We start from the raw sequence: 23,993 nt of genomic DNA, 5'->3' as shown, positions 1-23,993 counted from the left end.
AAATTTGATCATTGAAATATCCACAATCCAATTCCCATAATTAATCTCATTTCATAACTTCATTTAATAATTTCTAGGGATCAAACTTTGAATAAATGTGCTTTCTGAGGCTCAAGCTTGTATTCTCATCTTTACAGGGATATATAGCAGTGCCTTAACAAGCTGTGCCGAGTTTAAATATATAATTTGGAATGTTTTGTTTTCTCTTATTATATTTTATGATATATTCATATGTATAAATTATTTTATCTTGTGTGATAAAATATAATAATTTTATATTAAATATATAAAAAAACGGAATTTTTATTCATATTTGATAGAGAAATTTTACTTTCGTAGAGAAAAAAAAATTTATTTTTGTAAGTAACTGAATGTAATTTCTTTTAAAGAATATCAAAAAAGGTTCCAATCGAAAAATAAGATTTTCTTGTAGACAAAATTAACACAAAAAATTTATTTACGGCGAAATTCATATTAACCCATTAATTTGAAGGTCCATTTGGGGCCCAATCTACCAGACTTCCCCCCCTCTCATATAACAGGCCTAAGCCTTACAGTTTATCAGTCCTAGGCCCAATAAGAATCGAGCCCATCGTGACCCTTCTTCAACAAAAAACACAGAGGCAAATCGCTCCATCTCTCTCCTAGACATTCTCAACAAGGAAGAAACACACAGACAGACAGGGATAAAAAAACGTCCTCGTTTAACTCTGCAACAAGAGCTCAATAAGGTCTGTATAGTTGATAATTTCATGTTGCTTTGCTTTGATCTGATTTGATCTCCTTATTGTTGGTGTTTCTGGAAGGCTAGGGCTTGGGAGGTAAAAGAGAGACTTGATTGGGAGACAAGAGGATTACTATGTTCTATGAAAGATGAAGGGTGAAAGCAGTTATGTGCCGCCGCGGTATATTCCGTTGGACCAATCGGATTTGGAAACGGAGAGTGTTCCACGAAATGAAGAGCGTTCTGGAGCTGCTAGTGTTGTAGGTGATGGACCGGCGCAATGGTCGTCTGGGATCTGTGCTTGTTGCGATGATATGCAGAGCTGTACGCTTACTTTTTCTGCTTTGTGACCTTGATTTATCATCAGAAGGAAAATTAATTTGAAGGTGCCTAATGAGTTGAATGAATAAAAATGTTGGGTTTTGTATTGTTTATCTTTAGTTGCCGGCATTGTTGTGGCTCTAAGAAAGGAATGATTTGATTCTTTAAGTAAAGGTTTTGGATTGCGCCGTTTTAGAAGGGGGATTTGTTTTCTGGATTGTGTAGAACAGGAATTTAAACTTGACTAATTTGGCCGCGTTTGGGAACGAGCCGCAGCTGCGGTTGCACCCCCGTTCCCAAACGGGGCTAGCTAACATGCCTTTTTCTGACTAATCATAGAGTCCAAATGAGTTAGCTTATTTGAAAAACACCTTGTTCTTTTGGTAGAGGTTTCCTATTTAGGAATCAGGAATATCAGGAAAAAAAAATTATTTGTATGATCCTTTCCATTTAGTGTTTGTGTTATTGCTAGTATATTACTTATAGGCAGACTGCCTCTTGAATGAACTATCGCATACAATTCTTATATGTAAATGTGTTAAACATACCATTAAGCCTTCAATTAGTGATCTTTTTAAGCTGCACTGGTGTTTGACAAATGTTTCTATTAGTCACAAACCTGCGGAATGGATGGTAGTTGGTATTGGTCGTTGATGTGATGTATGAATTGACTAATTACAGCATCTAAAAAGTGGTAATTCATTTCTTTGTTATTCCTCTTTGTTTGCGGTAGGATATTGATCACCCAAAGAATCTAGGATGTTGCATATTTGGGTAAGAAGAACATTTTTTTGTGTACTAGGGCATGGTTGTGATCATGAAATCTAGCTTAACGAAAACTGCTGGGGAGTGGGTAGCAGTGTTATTATGATATGGATGTATTCAGTGTTAGACATTTCACTCATGGTGGGCTTGTTGGATATAAAATGCATGACTGATAAGATCTAGACTTTGGGTGATCAATATCCTACCTTTATGAAACACTTGCACGTACATGCCTGTAGATTTGCATGGAATGTATTCAAAGTCCTTTTTTTTGGGAACTTATTGAACAACATGAATCTATTGTTGCCTAAAAAGAAAATTGTTAATACAATGCTGTTTTTGGTGTGTACAGGTTGTATTGGTCTTTTTTGTCCTTGCTATTTGTTTGGTAAGAATGCAGAATTTTTGGGTTCTGGGACTTTGATAGGATCGTGCGCAACCCATTTTATTTTGTGGGCTCTTGTCAACACCGTCTGCTGCTGTATGACTGATGGCATTTTGTTGGGGTTACCTGGATGCTTTGTTGCATGCTATGCTTGTGGTTACCGCAGGGTGCTTAGGGAAAAGTATAATTTGCAGGTATTGCTAGTTCTAAATTGTAATTTTATCAATAAAATCTTCTATCTATTTTCCTTAATGCTGTGGAGGTTGTTTGTGGATGCTAGATAAATACACCTGCAAATGTTCCTTCGATCTATAGGCTTGAGTAGTTAGTGTAGGACATTGATCTCGATGTTAGGTTTCTTTCGGTAGTGTATAGATTTTATACCTTTGGTAGCATAAGACATGGGATTGAGGATATGTTTGATGGATTTCCTCCAAGTAGGAGTTTAACAAATAGTTGAAACAAAGATTGCTGGGAGCTTAGAGCACAGAGATAAATCAAGGCGTTGAATTTTCAAAGCTGCTTTGCTTTAGGTTTTCTTTCATACATGATAGACTACACGAGATATTTGGAGCTGCTTTGTTTAGGCTTAAAGTTCCTTGTAGAAAAAGAAAAGGCTGTTCCTAAATGAAGCTAATTGTGTAATTTTTGTTGATTTCTTATGCAGGAAGCGCCATGTGGTGACTTAGTGACACACTTTTTCTGCCATCTGTGTGCTAATTGCCAAGAATACAGGGAGATCCGTGAAAGGTCCGGTGACTCCAATTCCCCTGATCTTAAACTGGCGGTGGTCACAGCTCCACCAGTCCAGATAATGGAATCAGGTAATACAGAGTAATGCTTCTACCATAACACTCCTGGCAAGACCACCACATATTGTTTCACACTTGACCTCGCACCATCCTATGCCAGATTAAGCAGTCGACATGCATTGCTTTTTAAAGCATGTCTTCTTAAGTTTGTATCGGTGAGACTAATGGAGATCTTTTATATAATCATTGTAAACTACTTGTCTTTTTACTAACAGGCACCAATTATCATCACACAAGAGTAGACTAAGGTAAAAGTAAAAGAAATACTGCTAATGCATTTCGCCATCATATTCTGCCACCACTCTCTCACTCAATGCTCATTGTTGGTTAAAAATTTTGATTTCTGAACTTGTTTTTTTCGTTTAATTTTAGGTTGGTTTTTACGGATATTGTGGATAATTCGGTTATTTTGCTCATTCCTACATGATAGGGAGACTGAGAAGAAAAGGACCTTTTCCGTCGCCATACCTATATCATTTCCACCTGGCCAACATCTGTGCTTCAAACCCTTTCTCTTGCAACCTCAAATCAAGTAACATAAAAAAGAAAGAAAAAAGATCTTGAAAATCTTGAAATATTAATCTATTTCTTGTTCAAATCAACACAGATATTCAAAACTAAAGTTGATTTAGAATCTGTAGAGGCATTGGCCACCACTCCCAAAACAACATCATACAGGAAATAATGAGCATTAAAGCGTTTTGGATTCAAGCCAATCTGTTATTTCATGATTTTTCTTCTTCACATCAATTAATGGTTTTTGGTTTGTGATGTTTCTTCTTCATATGGGTGCACCATATATGTCTGTAACTGCTTCCAAGGGTGGGCAATGGTGTATTATTTTCGGCGCAATTGACCAAATGCAGGACCGCTCATGTTAAAGGCATTCTCAATGCCTTCGCCGGCATGGGAGAAAGCTGCAGATGGCACCAGCAACTTGCATTTTCCGATAAGCTGTGGCTATCATCTTCAGAAGACAAAATACCCTTTAAAATCTTGATTCTCTCTTCGAGTTCCCAGGTTTAAATGATGGGATAAGAACCTGGGAATTCAAGAAAGGACCAGCTCTTGACTCAAAAATCATAGCTATAAGATGGATTTGGGATAAGATTAAAAAACACAAAAAAATCTAGGTTACTAGATCAGTGGTCAACTTACAGATTATCGGATCAATTGTTTTTATTAATATTGTTTTAATTATTTTTTCAGTGATAACCAGTTAGATCAACAAAGTTTCACTGGATTAATGTTTGTTTCACCGAATTAATGTTTTATTTGATTTAACTAAAAATCTACGTTAATAACTATGATCAAAATCAATTACAAATAAAAATAAAATAAATAACAACTAACCATGACACCGTCCATCATTGTTCTAATAGCATTTCACATTTAGACTTTTCACAGACCAACCAAATAATGCTATTTTCAAAAGAAAAGATCTCCTCGTTAAGAATTTCTAATTTTTATTTAGTGCTGGGAAATTCAAGAATTAATAAAACTATTTCTTTTATTCTTTTATTTTGGGTTAATTAATAACATTAAGTATTAGTATATGACTTATAACAAGGTCGGTGTATAAGTTACGAATTGATTAATTTAGGTAAATATTTTTTTATATATAAAAATTAAAATAATATCATTTTAATTTATTTATTTTTGTAAAATTAACTGATTTTTAACTGTATCTATGAAGTCTATTATGCTAAACAAAATCAATTCTAAATTAAAAGTCTTACACTACACCCAACCCATGCTAAAGGATGGATTAATAACTGGGTTTAATTAATATCCGTATTAATCTTAATATAATAAATTAAAAAAAACATACAAGCAGTAACAAGTTAAGCAACCACGTGTCAAACAATAATAGCCAAAGGAATTCTAAAAAACCTATTCCTTTTGATCTCTCCAAGAACATTCCATGCACAACACCACACGTCAACAGTCTTATGCTGCTGCTCCCTCCTCTCTCCCCTCTCTCTCATCCTTGTATATCAACTGCCAAAGATTTTGTTAAAATAAAAATAAAAAATATTTCCCATCCACCCCATCAATAGCCTACACTGTCATCAGTCAAACGACAGTGAAAAAAATCCCATCAAAATCTCCATTTCTCCAACCTCTCTCTGTTTTGGCCGTGGCCGTATAAGCTGTACCCTTAACTGTACGTTAATCTTCTCATGTGCATATTGTTTTTCTTAATCTGTTTTGGCCATAGCCATAGTCGTAGCTGTAACTGTAGGATCAGTTCTTACAGATGTTTCTAAAGTTTACTATGTAAAAAAAACAGTCCATCCATGTCGGGAATAAGGATTCATAGTTATGTTTCTGTCTTGGTTATATATGTTGTTTTCTATACATGGAAATTATTTCGTATTTACAATGATTGGTTGAATGCTTTCTGTGTTTTAGCATTGGGTAATGCAAAATATTAATTATTTTGGACGTTTTCTTTTTTAATAACATAACGATTAGGTTACCTTTTCATGCCACGTTCTGCTTGATTTTCCTGATATGATCTTTTCCTTTTTTGTTCATGCATCCGTTTTCCTTGTTTAATGGCTGTGCCATTGGTATTGGAAAGTTTGGAACTAGTCTGTAATGGTTGCCCTGCTGTTTCTTTCTTGTTCTTATTATAGTGTTTTTTGATTTGAGTATGCCCTTCATCAGAAATAAGCATTTTGATTAATAAATGATATATTTTTTTTCCTTTTTCAAATAAATTATTATAACAAGATTATGATACTAATGTGATTTCTTTCTATAAGCATATCATTCAAATCTCTATACACACTGGGTTCTAATCTTTCTCTCCATTCGTCTTTCTCTTCGGTTTATTGCAGATTAAGGGTGAAAAATAATGGATTTTTTCAAAAGCACCATGCCCATTTGCCCTCAGCATTGTTCACGATGGGCTAGAGTTTACATGGAGTATTGTCTTTGCAATATGAAAGATGGGGTTTCATTAACTTTAGGTATGATTAGTGTTTTGAGTTGGGGTGTTGCTGAGATACCTCAAATCGTTACAAACTATAAGGAGAAATCCACTGAAGGACTTTCCCTTGCTTTCTTGTTGACATGGATTATTGGGTGAGATATCTATTGAAGTACTAGGTTCTTGCTTTATGTCTTTTGATAATATGTTTGCTTGTTATGTTAATTTGTAATGCTTTTATTTTTAGGGATCTTTTCAATGTTTTTGGCTGCATGTTGGAACCAGCTACTGTAAGTGGTCTTTTTTCCTTTTCTTTTACCTCTAATTCTACTGATTGCTTGTTTTGATTATCCACTTTACTTGTTGAAATTCTGAATAAACTTGTTATTATGTTATATAATCCCATGAAATTGTGATGTTTTGAATGATTTCATATGCATTTTCTCGTTTAAGATAAAAAAATAAAAACATTAGAGACAAAGGGAAGACCTCCTACAAAAATTCACTTCAAAATTGTACTCTTAATTTGTCCATGCCTCTCTAACCAAACATGTTTTTTACCCTTCTGTCTTTAGATACTAACCAAATGCAACCCAAGATCATGTGTTTCAAGTCTATGGTTATATCATCCCTGTTCACCTTGGATTTCAATGATGTTTTAACTGTAGTTTTATGCTTGATTCTGCAGCTTCCAACACAGTACTACATGGCAGTGGTAAGAATTCTGATAAAGATTACAAGTTCTCTAATATGGTCTTGCTATTAATTTAGTTGGTCTCTTGTCATTGAACAATTCATTTACAATGCTTTGTTGTTTTTCAGTTGTATACAATGACCAGCACACTTCTTACTGCGCAAACTGTTTACTATGGTCACATCTATCATCGACTGAAAAGCAATATTAGACGACGCCTCAAGGTAAGGATCTTTTTTCTTCTTATAATTTAACAGAAATTTTCAACATTTAAGTATGTATTTTTTTTGAGTGAAAGATCAAAGTTCTTGGAACGAGTCAGAAGGAGACAAACTGTCCTGTAGGTGGATTCTGGAGGCAGAAAATTGTGTTAACTATTGTGAAGCAAAGCTTGGCCTTGAGCAAAAGACTGAATTTTTTCATGTTTATGCTGGATTTTAATCTATTTATGAATTCTAGGATATGGTTCCATGAAGAAATGTTTTGAAGCATGAATGTAACCGTCCCGTGGGAACATTTTCCTTTCCAATGTGTCTGCATAAATTAGAAGTACTATAATTTGGTTTTTCTTAAATATAAATGGAAATTTATGTCAATAGATTTGATGACAGATATGCTGTTTATTGACTTCTTCAAGTAGCTAAAAAATCTCTGCACTTCTATTTGTAATGTGCTGTTCAGGTTCTAGATTAGTATTTGCGCATGTAATACGCTGTTAATGTTCTTCACTGTAATCCAGGGCCCTGTCTCCAGTCATTCTGAAGAGGCTGGAAGAGTTAAACAAGGAAATAGTGATGCTGGTGCACAAGTCAACAGTGCTGATAAACAGAGAAATGAACCTGCAGCTCCTGAAGGAACAAATGGTTTGAGTTCACCAATTCCTTTTCCAACACTTCCTCAAAAAAGTTCCCCTGAAAGAGATCTATACTACGCGTAAACTTCTCTTCTTGAATTTGTCGATATGCATTAGATTTGAATCACAACCTAAGCTTTTTTATATGTGGTTGTACCAGTCTATGCTGGTGCTTGTTCGGTTCTTGTCAAGGACTTTTCTTGGATTTATATACTGAGTTCCAGGTGGAACATTCCACCATGAACCCATGGTTGCAAAAACTGTAACTGAATGCTGTAGCCCCATTTTGATCTGAAATACAGCAGCTTTTTTTGGTTCTGTATTTGAAGTTGACAATACTTCTCTGCATTTTTTTCTTGTATGCGATCATGCTATTGAAATAGAACTTCATATACAATATGGTTATGTCACAAATGTAATTTTCTTCTATCATTTTTCTTTCAGGTCAGCAAGATCTCTTTCAAGCAGCCATACTCCCACAGTAGGATCCTTTTTAGCACAAAGAACAACTCCTCCATCGTTTTCGATTAGGAATTCAATTGAAGAGCCATTGCTTGGTGAAGATGTAGCCACACAATCTGCACCGAATTTGAACACCAAAACCATGCTATGTGTGGTTAGGATATATACCAATCTTTTGCAGTTATGTTTTGTGAAGAACCCTACACTAAATATGACATTCTATTATAGTCACAGACAATTTTTTATTTCAGGTATCTGTAGTCACATTCCTTGGAACACTTAATCTTCACCATTCAGCAAACAGCAGGCTTGACAGGGTGTTTGAAAATAAAAATCAAGGAATTTTCATTCAAGTAGGAAGAAAGATTTTGCAGGTATCCCAAATTGAAGTTTAGTTTCATGCAAGAAATCCTAGGTAGCGTTAATATCTTGGGGGAAAAAAAAAGAGATGGAGACAATAGGGGACATGTCTCTATCTTTGTCTCTTCAACCAAACATGTTTCCACCATTTCTATCTTTCGATACTAATTAACCAAACGCAATAGTGAATTAAATTGTCGATCATTGTGGAAAAAATGGTGATTTCCTGTCTTTCTCTTACAGATTCCTCCAAAGTAAATTTCCCCTTTTTCCCTACTATTATTTAAGTTGGTCATCCAGCTTTCTGCTTCTTGTGCATTAGAGATGAGTCAATTAAATGTAGGATAACTCATGAGATAGAGGATAGTATATATGCAAGATGGCAAAACATAATCCTGAACTTAGTCACTGGCTTTCATATGCTGCTTAACTATAGACAACTTTTTCTGAAAAATCCCTTTTAAATTTTCTTTTGATATTTTCTTATGTTGTTTTTCTTAAAACGGATTTCAGACAAGTAGCATAATGTCACATGAAAATGATATTGATGGAAATGTAATTGGAACGTTCCTTGGTTGGTCGATGGCAGCTATTTACATGGGTGGACGGCTTCCTCAAATCTGCCTAAATGTAAGATGATCTTCCCAATATACCAGTATTATCAGCATTCAGTAATTCGTGCATGTTTTTTTCTATTCAATGCCAGAAGGTTATCTTCATTTCGGAAGACTGCACAGGAGATGGTAGATAGTTATGCCCGTTTGGGAACGCGGGCATGGCTGCGGTTGCACCCGCGTTCACTAACCAAAAGCATCAATTTAGCAGAACTATGACAGAAATACTCATCCCGTCCACCTCTTTATTTTCCTAGAATATTTGCACAGTCTGTGGTGTATTGTTGCTTCCTCTAGATCTAATTTTAACTAGCAATGCTTGTCTTCTAAATTTCTACAACTAAATTCAACTTCCGTGGTTTTTCAATTTTGCAGATCAAGAGGGGCAAGGTTGAGGTAAAGCATATTGACCTATAACTTCAGTGTTCTTCCATAAAAGCTGATATATGTTCCACAGCACAATTATGTAGTCACTATATCTTCAACAGTTTCTCCTACCCAAAATGTTGTGCTAAATTTCTTCTATGCTACTCAGGGGCTTAATCCATTAATGTTCGTCTTTGCTTTGGTTGGAAATATCACATATGTAGCAAGGTGCATACAATTTCCACCGCCCCACCACCATCTTTGATTTCATTCTTGTCTCTGCTTTTCTATTCTCTAATTTTGGGTCACGTATTTATTACGTTTTCAATAGCATACTAGTCGATAGCTTGGCATGGTCAAAGATCGGAGCAAACCTACCATGGCTGGTGGACGCAGGAGGTTGTGTGCTGCTTGACACTTGTGTATCCTTGTTAACTCACAGTTAAATTCTTAGGAAAGATTGTGAACTCCACTTGGATTATGTGTTTCCATACTTGAATATTGTCAACCTGGATAAGATGAGCCCTGTTGTCTTCCATTTTTTTGTCGAACCCTAATGTCTTGACTAGATACTGCTTCAATTCGTCTATTTTCGCTACCGGAGGCACCAAGTAGTGGAGGACAAGCTACAAAGCTCCAATGGAGCTTAGATAGTAATGAACCATGTTGACTAAGGCATCTCCTCTCCTGGGTCTTCCATTGTTTCTGTCTATGCTAATATTGTTTATTCATTTCAGCTTTTTTTTTTATTGGTTTAGGCACTGTAATGGATCCATGGCATCTCAACATTCATAGCCTCCCGTCAAACTTGATCAGGCATAAGCCTTGCTGCAAATGGCCATCTTGCGGTGATAATAACTCTTCATTTGGATTTTGTTGGGTGAGCTAAGCGATAGAAGTTCTGATTGTTATTTACCGTTTGGACTTCCATGGCAGAAGACCACCTTGTATTTCTCCTCCAATCTGGTTCATTCCTTCGTTTTTTAGCTGTCAGAAAATGGATGGGAACTGACTCGATGAGCTCCAACTCATTTTCTTTCTTCCACCCCGTTTTTCATTCAATTATGAGTTACGTGAATTTCATCGTACTTATTAAACCTCGTCCGGTAGTTTAACCTGCCGACTCGAAACTAGTTTTAAGTTGTCTTTTGTTTCAAGTATAGACACGTCCACTTATGTCCCCGGCAACAGCAAGGCCGTCTTTACTACAAATCTTCATTCAAATTTCATGGAGTCTCCATTTCCCTACTTGCAAAAAGATTCTTACACAACATGGCTCGCCATCTTTCCCTTCCTTAATTCCACTGCCTCTAGATCATCGCTTGCGATGCCTTTAGCACCACATCTCTACAAATGATCCATCAAGGTACTTGCCCTCAAATGTTTATTACCTCTATGGTTTGCTATATTTGATTGATCATTGATCCTTTCAAAATAATCAATGTTCCATCTAGAATCGTAAAGGGATTCTCGGACCCTTTTGTGTATCAAAACTAATTAACTACTTTCTGATCTGTCAAGTAAATCATTCACAACCAGACATGAGTATATTTATCTATTGAAAGTGAGGTTCTGGAGCATGTATCAGAGGATAGAAGTTTGATAAGTTAAGGTTTTGTTTGGTAACGCGGTGCAAACTGTATGATTTTTGGTGATTTTTTTACCTCTATTGCTCACACATTATATATATATATATATAGTGCATGTTTTATGGCGACATGTAGAAACTAATATTCGTGCAATATCTATATATTAGTGGATGAGGAGCGTGACTTAACATAAAATGGCTAAAAATCATTGTAGTTTGAATTTTCCTGCACAATTCAATAGAATATTATTTACAAGTATAGAAATCATTGCCTACATAAACTCACTTAAATTCGTAGGCTATAAGATGATCGTCTGCTGCATTAAGGGTTGGAAGCTTTACTTTTTGTGGCTCACCAGAATAAGAACTGATCTGAGGACGGAAAACTATGTATGTACCATCATTAGGGTTGTTTTGCAGCCTGTACAAATGTTGCCCAGCAGCATAGGCTCCAAGAAGTTGGTATGATCTCTCTGATTGATACATTGCCAAACATAGATCATCTCCACCTACAAAATCAACCTTTTCAATTACACTGGAATCGTGAACTGAAGCAATCTTCTGTTCATCACACGTGAGTAATATAAACTTACAAGCAGCTAGCTCAATCTGAGTGAGGTAAATAAAATCAAGGGCTGCAGAAATCTCCTGCTCAAACTGATGAAAAGGTCCACTCTCAAAATCCATCCTTTTCAGCTTACACAGTCCCTCTCCCAACTCCATCATTGCTCCTTTATGATTCTACACACGCCATTAATTTAAAGCCACTACAAATCGATAAGCAAACAACAATAAAGAAACAAACAAACCTGGTTGAAGAGGTGATGGAATCCAACAGCACACTGAAGAATCCCATGGTAAAGAGTCCTAGTGGGCTCTTCTGCTTTAATCCACAAAGCTTCAAGAACATCATGGCACTTATAGTATTCCCTCTTGTTGAAAAGGGCAGCTGCTTCTTCAAAGCTACAATTCTCCTCACCATCATCTTCCACGTTGTAATATCTATAAGATATGCGAAAGGAAGTGGAATATTTTCTAGTAGTGTCTTGTTTAAATATCGTAGAGACTAGAGGATGATGAGCTCTCTTAGACAAAGATGAAAAGTTGATTGATGATTTGCTGTGGATCGATGAAAGGACATAGGAACTTGGTAAAATGGATAATGATGATGAGATGGGGAGAAACTTGAGAATTGTTGCCATTCTTGTTGAGATGTTTCTGTGGTGTGGAAATGTCTTCCCAAGTTTTCTAGGCGGGATTGTTCTTGTGGTGGAGGCTTTATAATGGGAGGAGGAGGAGGATAATAATAATAATAATAATAATAATAATAACAAAAAACAATATGCCTTTGCAAGTATTCTAGGAATACAATTTTTTGAATTTTAACCTTTTAACTTTTATTAAAGAAATTTATTTAAGTGATGTTGAAACTATAATTTTTAGATTTGGTTTAGTACAATAACTTGATATATATTTGATATAAATTAAATTAGATTTTTAGTTAAATATAAAACATTAATCTAATAAAAATTAATTGATTATTCAGATTTTTTAATAATTTGATTGATTCGGTCATTTCTAATTTAAATTCAATCGAGTTAAAATTAAAAATAAAAAATAATAAAACATTGTTGTTTTAACTAAAATTAATTTAATGATTTATAAGTTAATCCAATAGTATAGTATTTATATATTTTTTCATGTTTATCTCAATTTGGATTTGGAGAAGTGTATCTTTAAAATATTAAAAAAAGTGAAAGAAATAATATTTTAAATTAAAAATATAATCATTTTTTCCGCTCCAAATTTAATTGCCGAGTGGCTTAAAGCCACGTGTCCCAATTGCCTTCATTTTGAAAAACGCAGTTGTATTCGTTGTTGGAACCACGTGTCTTGCCCTCCTTAGTCCTTGACTACCAATCAATGTCCTCCACTACAAATCCCTTGATCCACCTGATAAAACCCTAATAGCTAGCCAGCTACTGCAGTACTGTTCTTCACTCATCAAGACACTACGTCAAATCCGATTGAGACCCGATTCTGATTCTGGGATCGATCAAAAAATAACATATATTATATGTAAATTTATAGGTTATTTAGTTAATTGTTTTTATTAAAACAATAAAGTTTTTTTATTTTTTAATGTTGAGTCGAATTTGCTTAAATGAATCTAATAAAAAAATCGTTTAAATCAATTAAATCTTGTTTGTTCAATATTTTATCTGGTTTAATTAAAAATTTATCTTAGTCAGTTATTTTTATTAAAATAATAGCGCTATATTGTCAATTTAAATTTTATTAAGTTAATATTTCATCTGATTCAATTAAAAATTATTTTCAGATTATTTTTTAAGTCAACCTATCGGTCAGACCGAGTTTTACGAACATCATTATTAGCTAAAAAACTCACTTAATCACCTGCTAATCCTCCCCTGTAAAAATCCCAACATCCATAACGAAATTCATTTCCCACCAAAATCACATGTAACTAACTGCGCCAATGCAAACCCCTTCTTCACTATCCCTCTTCCGCCATCGCACTCCCACCTTCTTCCGCCACCACCCTCTCCTTATCACCGCATCCAGACACCACCAAAACCAACCCAATGTCTCCCGCAAACAACCACCAAGCAAAAACCTCCTCAAAGCCAAAAAAAACCTAACTTCCAAAAAAGACTTCTCCAATCTCTCTCCGATCCTCTCCCCTGACCACACCCCTACCAACCTCTCCGATTCTCAAGCCATCGGCACCGTCGCCGCTTCCCAAGCGAACTTCATGCGCGTGATTGTCACCGCCGAACCTGAGAAGATAGAAGATTCTAGTAGTAGTAGTAGTAAAGTTGGAACTGAATTGCTATGCGTGGTTCGGGCGGTGTTGAAGAAGATAAAACGGAGAGTCTTGGTTGGTGATAAGGTGGTGGTTGGGTCAATTGATTGGGTAGATAGGAGAGGAATGATTGAGAATGTTTTTCAACGGAGTTCGGATATTTTAGACCCGCCGGTAGCGAATGTGGATCGGTTGTTGGTTCTTTTTTCGGTTGAGCAACCACAGTTGGAATCATTTGTGTTGACTAGGTTTTTGATTGAGGCCGAATCTACTGGGATTCCGATTACTCTCGCGTTGAATAAAGCAGAACTTGTCGATCAACAGGTTAATTGTTGTTAGTGTTTGTGCTTGTTTTTTTCATTTCAATGTTTTTTTTGTTTTTTCGAAATGTGGTTGGCGTAGTTGAATTGTGGAATGTGAATTTAGTTTGGCAATGGGTGATTTGATGATTTTGGGTTTGTTCATTGTTTTGGAATGCTGTTGGTGTTGGGTTGTAGATGGTTCTTTAGTTGGTGTTTGACTGAATTGTGGAGAGTGGATTTGGTTTGGTTTTTGTTGATGCTGGATTTGTTTGGTTTTATTGGAATGTGGTAGATGTTGTGTTGTTATATAGCATTTGGTTACTATCACGATACAGAATAGATGGGGAAAATTACCTTGAAACTCTTTTATGTTTTCGTCGCCGTCCCTCCAGCTAAACACGTTCTTGTTTCTTTTGTATTTTGGCTGGTTTAATTGCTTTTGTTAAATGTGAAATTTGAATTTTGTGATTTATTTTGGAATATGGTGAATTTGTTAGTGATTATTTCAGGTTGTTGGCTTTAATGGTTTGTGATTTTCTTTTCTTTTTTTTGGGGATTTGTGCAGGTGTTGAGTGATTGGGATACTAGATTGAGAAGTTGGGGTTATGAGCCTCTCTTTTGTAGTGTTGATTCGAAAATGGGGCTTGATAGTTTGGCTTCTGTTTTGAGAGATCAAACGACAGTGATTGTGGGTCCAAGTGGAGTTGGGAAATCTAGCTTGATTAATGCTTTGAGGAATAAACCCAATTCCCAAGTTGAAGTAGATAATTGGTTTGACCCTGTAGGTTTGTCTGATCTTTCAGCGATCATTTCTTCTTCTTTGTGAGAAATGCTCATGTGTTTGATGACTGTGTATTGTACGTGTGGTTTTACTAGATAATGGGTAGCAAGTGGTTTGAAGATCAGCGCGTTGGTAAAGTTTCAACGAGAAGTGGTAGAGGGAAGCACACTACACGTAACGTCTCTTTGCTTCCGCTTGGTGGAGGTGGTTATCTCGCTGATACTCCTGGGTTTAGCCAACCTAGTTTGTTGAAAGTAACAAAGCAATCTCTTGCCCAGTATTTTCCAGAGGTTTGAGTTGTTGCCTTTTGATTGTCTATGTTAGATGGTTTGCTTGGATTCTGTTCATTGAATTGTTACTTTGTTCACACCTGGTTTCTTTGTTTATGGTGTTTGTTGCAGATAAGGAAAATGCTTGGTGACAATGAACAGGCTAAATGTGCATTCAATGATTGCTTGCATGTTGGCGAACCTGGGTGCATAGTAAAAGGGGATTGGGAAAGGTATCCCTTGTATTTCCAGCTTCTTGATGAGATCAGAATCAGGGAAGAATTTCAGTTAAGGACATTTGGAACCAAGAGGGAAGATGACGTAAGGTATATTAAATTAAATAGTTAAGGATTAAGTGGACCTTGTATGTAATGCATGCTTAGTTTGCTAAATGCATTGAAAAATCTGCTATTGTGCATGTTGTTAGTAACAAGATCGTAACTTATGTACAGCAATATGAGGGTAGGAAAATAGCTGGTTTAGTATCTTTTGCTGCTTGAACATGAATGCTTGTAGAGAAAATCATGACTATGGGAATCACTGAGATAGATAATAGAAATCGCATCTGCTACAGGTCTCACAAAAAAAAATATCGCACCATTGGATCGCTCGAAAAAAATCAAATCTTTATTTTGTTTTTGTCCAACTAGTTTCTGAGACTAGGAATTTCTATTATTCTAAAGATGTAACAGAAAAATCTTCTGTATTCTTCTCATGTTTCATTTGTACCTTTTCATTCTCTAAGGATTTTTCCTTGGATTATGATTAGCATTAGATGTACTAAGACAATTCATCTAATTTGCAAACGGCATAACCTTGCTATATGTGAAAAATAAGAAATTCTAATTTAAAAGCTTCTCGCTTTGCTTAAATTAGTTTATTATTGAGAAGCAAAATGTTGGAGCAAGAATTTCGCAAAATCTTTGGTTACAATGAATGCCTACCGGTTGTTGATAACCTTATTTACTACTCTACTTTGCTCTCTCTAGATTGACATCATTGTTACTTTGGGCTTAACTTCCATTATTCTGGCTCGGGTTGCCGTCAGAACAACCTACTTTTGCCAATATTGTTGGTCTCATTTTCTGAATTCTGAGCGTCAGGTACAAGGTTGGAGACATGGGTGTCAAGCAAGCAGAGCCACGTTTGGAGCCCAAGAAGCATAGAAGACAGTCTCGCAAAAGGATTAACCAATCAATACTAGATGAGTTGAATGAACTTGATGATGACGAAGATTTGTTGGATGATGAAAACGATCCTATCTTGAGGGCACTCAAGAATGAAAATCTTTAGCAAGTTAACTGTGGGCAAGCATAGCTGCACTGTAAATAACTAGCTTGCACCCCTTCCTCATCACAACTGCGGATCAGAATTCAGAGACCAAACAGATCTGCTGGCTCGTGTCTTCATTGAAAGCTAATCCATTTTGTGGCTTTAATCAATTCTCATCTCTAATTACTGGCAATACCCGAGTCATATTTGATGCCAAATTTTCCTTCCAGATCTCCTTCTTTTGTCACGACGTGCTGCATGTATCTCCAGTAAGAATTGTGCTAAAGACCAATTTTTGAAGCCTCAAGATCAGAGCACAGCAAGCAACTACACTGTACCAGGAAACTAGAGTGGCACAGACCCAAGAAGCAAGAGCTTATAATTGGATTTAATTGTACTTGCCCAATGGAAAATGGCACACTCTATTATTATTATATAATGAAATGAGTTCTACAGATTATAACTTTAATTGATTTGATGTGATTTAATTTTTATAAAATAATTAAGTTTTTAATATATCATTTTATTAATTTTTTTTATCCTAATTAATATAATTGTCCAAGCAAGTCTTAATTCAAAAATGACAACAATAGAGTGAATTTATTTTTGGATGGTGTGTGATTCATTTCGGTTATTATTAATGGTTTTTTTTTTTAATATCACTAAATTTATCATATCAAGATTTTGTTTTTATAGCACTTGAGCTATAGTCATTGAAGGTGCCAGCCTCTGGAATATTTTTTTTTCCTTTTTTTTATGCTTCAGTTATTGTGTATTTTTTTAAAAAAAAAATATCACTATGGTATTTCTCTTTTTACACGTGCTAGTTTCTGATTTTTTTTGGTTAAATGTGCTAGTTTTTTTTTTATAAAAAAAATCAGCTTAAATGGTGTATTTTGCATTGCATGGTAAGTATTAAGAGATGGCCTATCCATTTGATTGATTTGATGACTGATTTGGTATAATCAAGGGTCGGTGTCTAAGGATGTCTGAATTAAAATTAGATGGCACAACGGGACAGAAAACTGCCAGAAGTGTAAAGCACACAAATTCCCACTTCAATAACATCCCATTCTAATCTCTATTAATCATATAAATATATAAAGTTAAAGAAGAAAGAATATGCCACCAAGTTAATGCTTCAAGCATATGCTTGGAAGATCCCCTCCCACGAAGATACCAGAGTTTGAACAGGATTTTACTCTGGCGAAAGTTTAACCCCATAGAAGCTCACACAATGATAATCCATAAGTAGAACAGATGCAATCCAATAGCCAAGCCAAGAGGTGAAGCCCTAGGGGATGCAGAGCAAAATGAAACGGAACCAATCCAACACTGTAATAGCAAGAAAGTTTCTGCTTACAAGGAACACGATGTCACACTGTATAGTGAGATAAGATCAAGACTTTCTACGAGAAAAAGTTTGAACACATAAGAATACTACCGCAACAAGGTTAAAATAATGAGCAATTATGGCACAACAGGCTATTCATTTATCATTAAGATTTAGATAAATCTCAAATTCTCACATAAGAATACTACTGGATTGCCCTAATTGCAATAAATTGTAGAAGGAATTATAGCAAATTCTATTCTTGGAAGCATTGCAAACAAAAGATACTGAATGCTTATTATAACAAGTATGTGCCCATCATCTGCAAACATTTTCCAAATGAAGAAAAGATATATCACCTCTTCTTCACTGTCTTCCTTTCCTTCTTCGGTGGCCGTTCCAGCTTCGGTCGAAAAAGGGCTATTCAAACATAAAATTGCTTCGAACTTCCCGTCCTTCCATCCTTCAATCACAAAATCAACAACTCTTTTCTTCTCTTTATCGTACCAAACAAGCCTTTTCATACACAATTCCAACAAAACAGCCTTACCTTTCTCTGAATAACCAAAAGGTCTCAGATAATCATAACAAAGAACCCTACTCGAAATCGAAAACACCTTATTCCAAGTTCCTCAACCCCATATCCTTTCATAACCCAAACATCAACACCCACATTTTCAAAATGAGCACAAACGCACAAGCAACCACCCAACACACCTATATCCAAACCAGACATATCCCCCCCGTAATCCGGCTGCGGCAACTCTCTAAACCCATCCACTCCAAGATCAAAAACCAACAATCATTGTAGGACACATCTAAAATCATCAAACCTTACTAGCAATCCAATGCAATGCTCCCCTAACATAAACACCCATACAATGACCGGTCCTCAAAGATAAGGCATCTTAATAAAACAGGACAAATATTTCTTTGCGCTATATATTATCATTTCAGATTCTTCCACATTAGCATTTGGTGGAAATGATATAGTCGTCAGAAATTGAATCATAACCAAACCCATATGCTCTTCCAAAAGCCCTATCTTTATCCGAGGCAAGCAAACCAAGATTATTATGGGGAAAAAGATGTTATCTCTTTATATTCCTTTAGCCATGGGTTACATTCAAAAAAGGCACCACTTGCATAGGCTACAGTAAATAAACCATTACAAGAACCGATCAAGAGAACACTTTGGTTAGGGATTGTCATACGTGGGTTTTCTCCCAAGGTGACTGGGTTGTGTCCAGGACGAAGAGCGTCAAAATCAACTGATAAAAGGCGGCCATTTTTATCTAAGACGGAAAGGGCGTTGTTTGTGTTGGTTTTGATCGAATTGTTCATGTGGATCTTGATGCTAGCACTGCTGCCTATCAAACAACGCCATTGTTTTGGCACAAATATACAAGCGTAGGAGCGCTTGGATGCCTAATTTGGAGAGAATTCCGGTTATGACTTCTGGTGGCATGTAGCTCGACATTATTTTGGTTCTTGATTTCATGAGAATTTCTTATGCTACTGGATATTGATACAGGGTTTTTTGGGTATACACACCGTTTTTGGGTATATACTCATGTCATTGGACTCTATATTCTATACCCATATGATTTCTAGGTTTATTTCCATCAAAGGTCTTCTTAACAAGATTTTGGAGGTTTTTTTTATAAAATGTGTGTTCAGTAAAATGTTTTTTAATTAAAAATATATTAAAATATTTTTATATAAAAACATTAAAATTATAAAAAATAATTAATTTAATATATTTTTATTAAAAAAAACAATTTAAAAAACACTTTAACTCCAATGCCAAATTAACATGAAATAAAGGTTTAAATTATAGTTATTTAGAAAATTAATGACCCAAAAACTAACCTGATTTAGTTTTTAATTAAGTTAAATAAGATTATGAGACTTTATTTTAAAAAAATAGCAAATAATTTTAATAGAAATAATTTTCTTGAATTAATTCGATTAACAATCAAGTCAAAATTTAGTTTGAATTTTTTAAAATTTTTAAAACAATGTCGGTTTAACTTGAAAAAAATAAAACTTTCTTTTAATTAACTAGGATAACTCACCCAATCTATAACAAAAAAAAAAAAAAAACCCTACAGATTGATATCAAACCAATGATTTTATTTTACAATACAACTGACTGGAGAGTTTGGAGCTGCAGTTATTATTGTTGCTTTGAGTGGGAAGAATGTCACACCCAGAAAGTTTAATATCTGATGTGTTTTCCGGCAGGAAACAAATGATTTTTAGGCTTACTTAGAGCTTGCTAGATGGAACCCCAGCTGGTGCATTTCGGGATTTCTTTTCGACAGCTCGGGAAACCTGCTTGACTTCATCTTTTGGAATGTGGCGAGGACGGCTCAGCCAAAGTCCCCCGTCAACAATGAGAGTGGTTCCATTGACGTATTTACCTTTAAAATTTAAACAAGGGGGTGAGTTTCTCACCAATTAGCTGTTCTCTTGTGCCCAAAAAAAAAAAAGTCCAAAAGAATTAACATTCGGTGCATTTTATAACCAAAAATGCTGGCAAAGTACATGAAATTTGAAGACAAAATGGAAAGGCCAAACAAAATATTGCACATGCACAGGAAACGATTACTGCAAGTCTGTAAATACTTCCAATAAAACTCCGTTGAGTTGTATCAGAAAAACTAATGGAAACCATGAATTTTCACATGCATTAAGAAAACAAAGCCTATAGGAGTTAGATCTCAACACCGAATGTATCTCAATACTGAATGTAAGGAATCCATTGTTCTCAAAGTTCCCGTTGAACTTGTTAATATCAGATGCGAAGACAGATTTTAGTTTGAGAAGTGACAAGTGATTAGACAGTTCCAGTGCACTGACAAGTTGGATGATGTGCAAGCATGAAGGCTCGCTACTAGATACTGTTGGAGACAGAAAAATTGGAGAAGTGGGAAATCCAAAAATAAACACTTAGAATCGAATAGGATTCACTAACCAGCATCAGAAGAAAGGTAGAGAGCGGCCATAGCAATGTCCCATTTCTCTCCTAGTTTATACAGAGGCATGAAATCTTTAGCTTTGCTATTTATCTCTTCCGGAACAAGCTTACTCATGCCAGGAGTGCCACTAATGGGGCCCGGAGCGATCCCATTCACCCTAATATCATAGTCAGTACCCCACTCCAGTGCCAAGTTTCTACCTATGGCGTCAACAGCTGCCTGTTTGGAAAATAAAACTTTTAAGAAAGCTTAACTTGACATGCAAAATATACAAAGTACCCATTAGTCCATTTGGCGGACCTTTGCTGCAGCTACGTTTATTTGATACCAAGCTGCTGTATAGTGTAAGGTAGCACTTATATTTAAAATTATTCCACCTCCAGATAAGCTTTGTCCAAGCCCTCCTTTCTTGAGATAAGGAAGTGCTTCATGGCACATTGTGAAGGTGCCAACAGCATCAATATCCAAAACTGCAAGGGGGGAGATAGAAGAACAATAGGATTTTGGTCAAAACCAGACAGAGCCTATAGCTGATAAGTGGGCCCAGAGCTAGTTACAGTATCAAAGGATAATATAATCAATTCATAAAAGATTATACATAAAATCTCATTTTTGCTTAGCGCTCCAGTGAACATTTACCTCAACGCTTTGACTAACCTGTTATGGATCAATTGATTTCGATGGTCATCATTTAATTTTTACCTTCTTAATCCCTTAAAGTCCTTACTGAAACTCAAAGGCATGTCCAACATCCTAACCAAATGGCCCCTTATTACATTTGAAGAAATAAAAATGGAAAAGATCTCTGATTATCAGTGAAGTTCTTTAGGAAGGTTCATTTCCATGCCATAAACAGTGAAAGTGCTAACAGGATCGATATCCAAACTATGAAGGGTAGATACAAACAATAATCTCAGCTTTGCTTAAAGACACCAGCAAACCTTAGCTCATTCTCACTACTGGGACAAATCTCTTATTAATTCTATATTTGTCATTAATTTTTCACATTCACCATCCTTTTTTGGGAATCCTATCTAAAAACTAAAGGCACATCCAATCATCCAGAAGAACGCCATGAAACCAAATGCTCCAGTTTGAACTTAAAAAAAGATCTTTTAATTAATGCTGAAATTCTTTACGAAGGTTCAGTTCCACACATAAAGGGTGATTTTAACCCACCAAATTCCCAAGTAAAATCAGCTATGGCAAAAGACTGTCCAAATTCTTTCAAATTTCAATCTCAACTTCGGTATGTTCCAGACTAGCAGTTGTTACAATGCAAAAGAAGTTCTTAAACCTGTTCGAAATCCATTAGGAGACAAATCCTCAGGAGATACAAGAAAGTTGCCAGCTGCACCATTCACCAGAATATCAATCTTGCCAAAATGTTTAAATGCTGATTCAAGAACTCTTTTTGCATCTTCCTGCTTGCGAACATCCCCCTCAAATCCAGCAGCCTGCAGATATCACAGCAAAATGAATGCAAATTTGAGATAAAAGACCACTGAAAGTTTGATGTATTATAAAAAAGCGCTGAAGAGTATCGAATGAATAATCAATGAAATCTATGCCATGAGATCTCCATTAAACCCAGGAATGGTCCCTCCACGTATCAAATGATTAAACGGAGAAATTCAGACAGCAATGCTTCTTCCATCAGAGTCATTCCCTACGAGTTTAACATTTGCAATTATTCTAATAAAGCTCCCTACTTTCAGTAAGTTTACTGTTATAAATCAATCCTAAACTATACGCAACAGACAACGATACAAACCCAGATGTTGAAAACACCGTCCTCACACAAAACTAAAACATGAATCAAACACAAGGCAGGGAAAAGAAACTTTTTGCAATAAAATTAACTAAAGCTCCCTACTTTCTGTATCTCTATAAGGAAACATAGAATCGGATGATTTAAACACTGTCCTAACACAAATGAAACATAGGTCATGTAAAACAAGCAACTTTTACTGAGAAATGAAACAAACATTAAAAAAAAAAAATTCCAGAAGGAAAAACCAAAAATCTTACAGAAATCCCAAGTGATTGCAGATTAGCAACAGCAGAATCAACAACTTGCTTGCGCCTACCCATGATGGCAACAGAGGCACCATGTTTACCAAATTGTGTTGATATTTCAAACCCAATTCCTGAACCACCTCCTGTTATCAAAGCTACCTTTCCTTTCAGGATATTTGCTTTAAATGGTGATTCCATTTGATTCTCGATTCTTGACCAAACAAAAATTGCTCTCTCTCTCTCTCTCTCTCTCTCTCTCTCTCTCTCTCTCTCTCTCTCTAGAACACCCCCTGGTGGCCGGATCTTCTCCTGTCTACTTGTGTACATGGAAGAGCTTGTGCCACATAGGAGAAAAAAGAGAGTAAGTTACCGGTTTGGTCCTCCAAGTTTTCTATTTCGTTCATTTTAATAGTTTGCTAAATCTTAACACCTTATACTTTCAATATATGGTTGTTTGGTCCCTTTATTTGATATTTGGTTTAAACTCAACCAGATAAGTTGACTCGGAAAACCAAAGAATCTAACACATATACATTAAAATTTAATTTATTTAATTTATTCTTTAGTGATTCACTTGACCATCTAAATCAAGTCAAGTTAAAGCTATTTTTTAAAGAAGAAAATTATATTGTTTCAATTCATTGTTGTAAAATCTGGATTGTATAGTTTTAAAACCTGATTTGATCTGGTGACTTGACCTGAAATTAGACTGATTCGGAACTAAAATCAGGTTGAGTTTAAGAAAAAATAAGGAAAGTTAAAAACTTAAGCGACCCAGCGGGTTGATCAGGTCAAAAACCCGTTAATTATTTATTTTTTTAACAAAAACGACATTATTTTTATTTATAAAAAAAATTAGAATTAACCTGAATGACCCTATAACTCGATCAAAACCTGATGATCGAAATAAACCTGACAATCAAAGTAAAACTCATAACTTAGATCTTGAACAGGTCAACTATTAGACTGGGTTTAAATACTCTGATGGACTGGATGGCAGGTAGCCATGTATTTTAGATTGAGTTGAAAATAAATAAATAGTTTGATCCATGAGGTCATAGTTTTGAAACCCGGACCGGCCTAAAGGGTCGCCGGGAACCGGCCGACCCAGGCCTAGGACCGGTCCGGGTCTAAGTAAAAACCCGCTGGGGAGTTGGCCGGCGAAACCTAGTCGACCCGGAACCCAGGCAACCCGGGTAAACCCGGCTGAGACCCGACCTCTTTTTTTATATATACATGAACGTGAAACGACGTCGTTTTGGACTCTCATTTCCTATTTCTATATTTTCTTAGAAACCAAGCTGAGAATATCAAACATAGCAGA

The 23,993-nt window shown here is 35.7% G+C and overlaps 5 protein-coding genes across 8 annotated transcripts; 3 read left to right on the top strand and 2 right to left on the bottom strand.

Moving 5' to 3' along the window:
• The first annotated feature begins 584 nt into the window (after positions 1–584).
• On the top strand, positions 585–3,215 carry LOC133688396 (protein PLANT CADMIUM RESISTANCE 10). Of its 3 annotated transcripts, none has more exons than XM_062107873.1 (4): positions 585–731; positions 812–1,048; positions 2,163–2,389; positions 2,863–3,215. In XM_062107873.1, the coding sequence occupies exons 2-4, from the start codon at positions 874–876 to the stop codon at positions 3,031–3,033; spliced, it is 573 nt and encodes a 190-aa protein (XP_061963857.1). In that variant the 5' UTR covers positions 585–731; positions 812–873; the 3' UTR covers positions 3,034–3,215. The 3 variants fall into 3 exon arrangements, with proteins under 3 accessions (XP_061963857.1, XP_061963856.1, XP_061963855.1); XM_062107872.1 differs by having other exon boundaries at positions 592–731; positions 807–1,048; XM_062107871.1 differs by having other exon boundaries at positions 630–1,048.
• A 2,676-nt stretch (positions 3,216–5,891) lies between these two features.
• LOC133689486 (uncharacterized) lies at positions 5,892–9,967 on the top strand. The gene is made up of 12 exons (XM_062109341.1): positions 5,892–6,100; positions 6,193–6,235; positions 6,634–6,660; positions 6,768–6,863; positions 7,379–7,572; positions 7,937–8,108; positions 8,206–8,328; positions 8,828–8,944; positions 9,304–9,324; positions 9,464–9,522; positions 9,626–9,716; positions 9,864–9,967. Exons 1-12 carry the CDS (start codon positions 5,892–5,894, stop codon positions 9,942–9,944), a joined length of 1,233 nt encoding a protein of 410 aa, XP_061965325.1. The 3' UTR covers positions 9,945–9,967.
• A 1,100-nt stretch (positions 9,968–11,067) lies between these two features.
• On the bottom strand, positions 11,068–12,148 carry LOC133689034 (uncharacterized). The gene is made up of 3 exons (XM_062108739.1): positions 11,692–12,148; positions 11,476–11,623; positions 11,068–11,391 (listed from the first exon to the last, which is right to left on the bottom strand). Exons 1-3 carry the CDS (start codon positions 12,082–12,084, stop codon positions 11,165–11,167), a joined length of 768 nt encoding a protein of 255 aa, XP_061964723.1. The 5' UTR covers positions 12,085–12,148; the 3' UTR covers positions 11,068–11,164.
• A 1,166-nt stretch (positions 12,149–13,314) lies between these two features.
• LOC133687769 (small ribosomal subunit biogenesis GTPase RsgA 1, mitochondrial-like) lies at positions 13,315–16,802 on the top strand. 2 transcript variants are annotated; one of them, XM_062107079.1, is made up of 5 exons: positions 13,318–14,033; positions 14,577–14,792; positions 14,888–15,082; positions 15,194–15,387; positions 16,165–16,802. In XM_062107079.1, the coding sequence occupies exons 1-5, from the start codon at positions 13,383–13,385 to the stop codon at positions 16,352–16,354; spliced, it is 1,446 nt and encodes a 481-aa protein (XP_061963063.1). In that variant the 5' UTR covers positions 13,318–13,382; the 3' UTR covers positions 16,355–16,802. The 2 variants fall into 2 exon arrangements, with proteins under 2 accessions (XP_061963064.1, XP_061963063.1); XM_062107080.1 differs by lacking the exon at positions 14,577–14,792 and having other exon boundaries at positions 13,315–14,033.
• A 2,979-nt stretch (positions 16,803–19,781) lies between these two features.
• Positions 19,782–22,927, bottom strand: LOC133690228 (peroxisomal 2,4-dienoyl-CoA reductase [(3E)-enoyl-CoA-producing]-like). The gene is made up of 5 exons (XM_062110456.1): positions 22,682–22,927; positions 21,948–22,107; positions 20,951–21,120; positions 20,647–20,869; positions 19,782–20,092 (listed from the first exon to the last, which is right to left on the bottom strand). Exons 1-5 carry the CDS (start codon positions 22,865–22,867, stop codon positions 19,938–19,940), a joined length of 894 nt encoding a protein of 297 aa, XP_061966440.1. The 5' UTR covers positions 22,868–22,927; the 3' UTR covers positions 19,782–19,937.
• Between the last annotated feature and the right edge of the window lie 1,066 nt (positions 22,928–23,993).

The sequence above is a fragment of the Populus nigra genome, chromosome 3 (assembly GCF_951802175.1).
Source record: "Populus nigra chromosome 3, ddPopNigr1.1, whole genome shotgun sequence".
In the NCBI taxonomy this organism is placed as follows: domain Eukaryota; kingdom Viridiplantae; phylum Streptophyta; class Magnoliopsida; order Malpighiales; family Salicaceae; genus Populus; species Populus nigra.
This window is presented reverse-complemented; position numbering and strand designations above follow the sequence as displayed.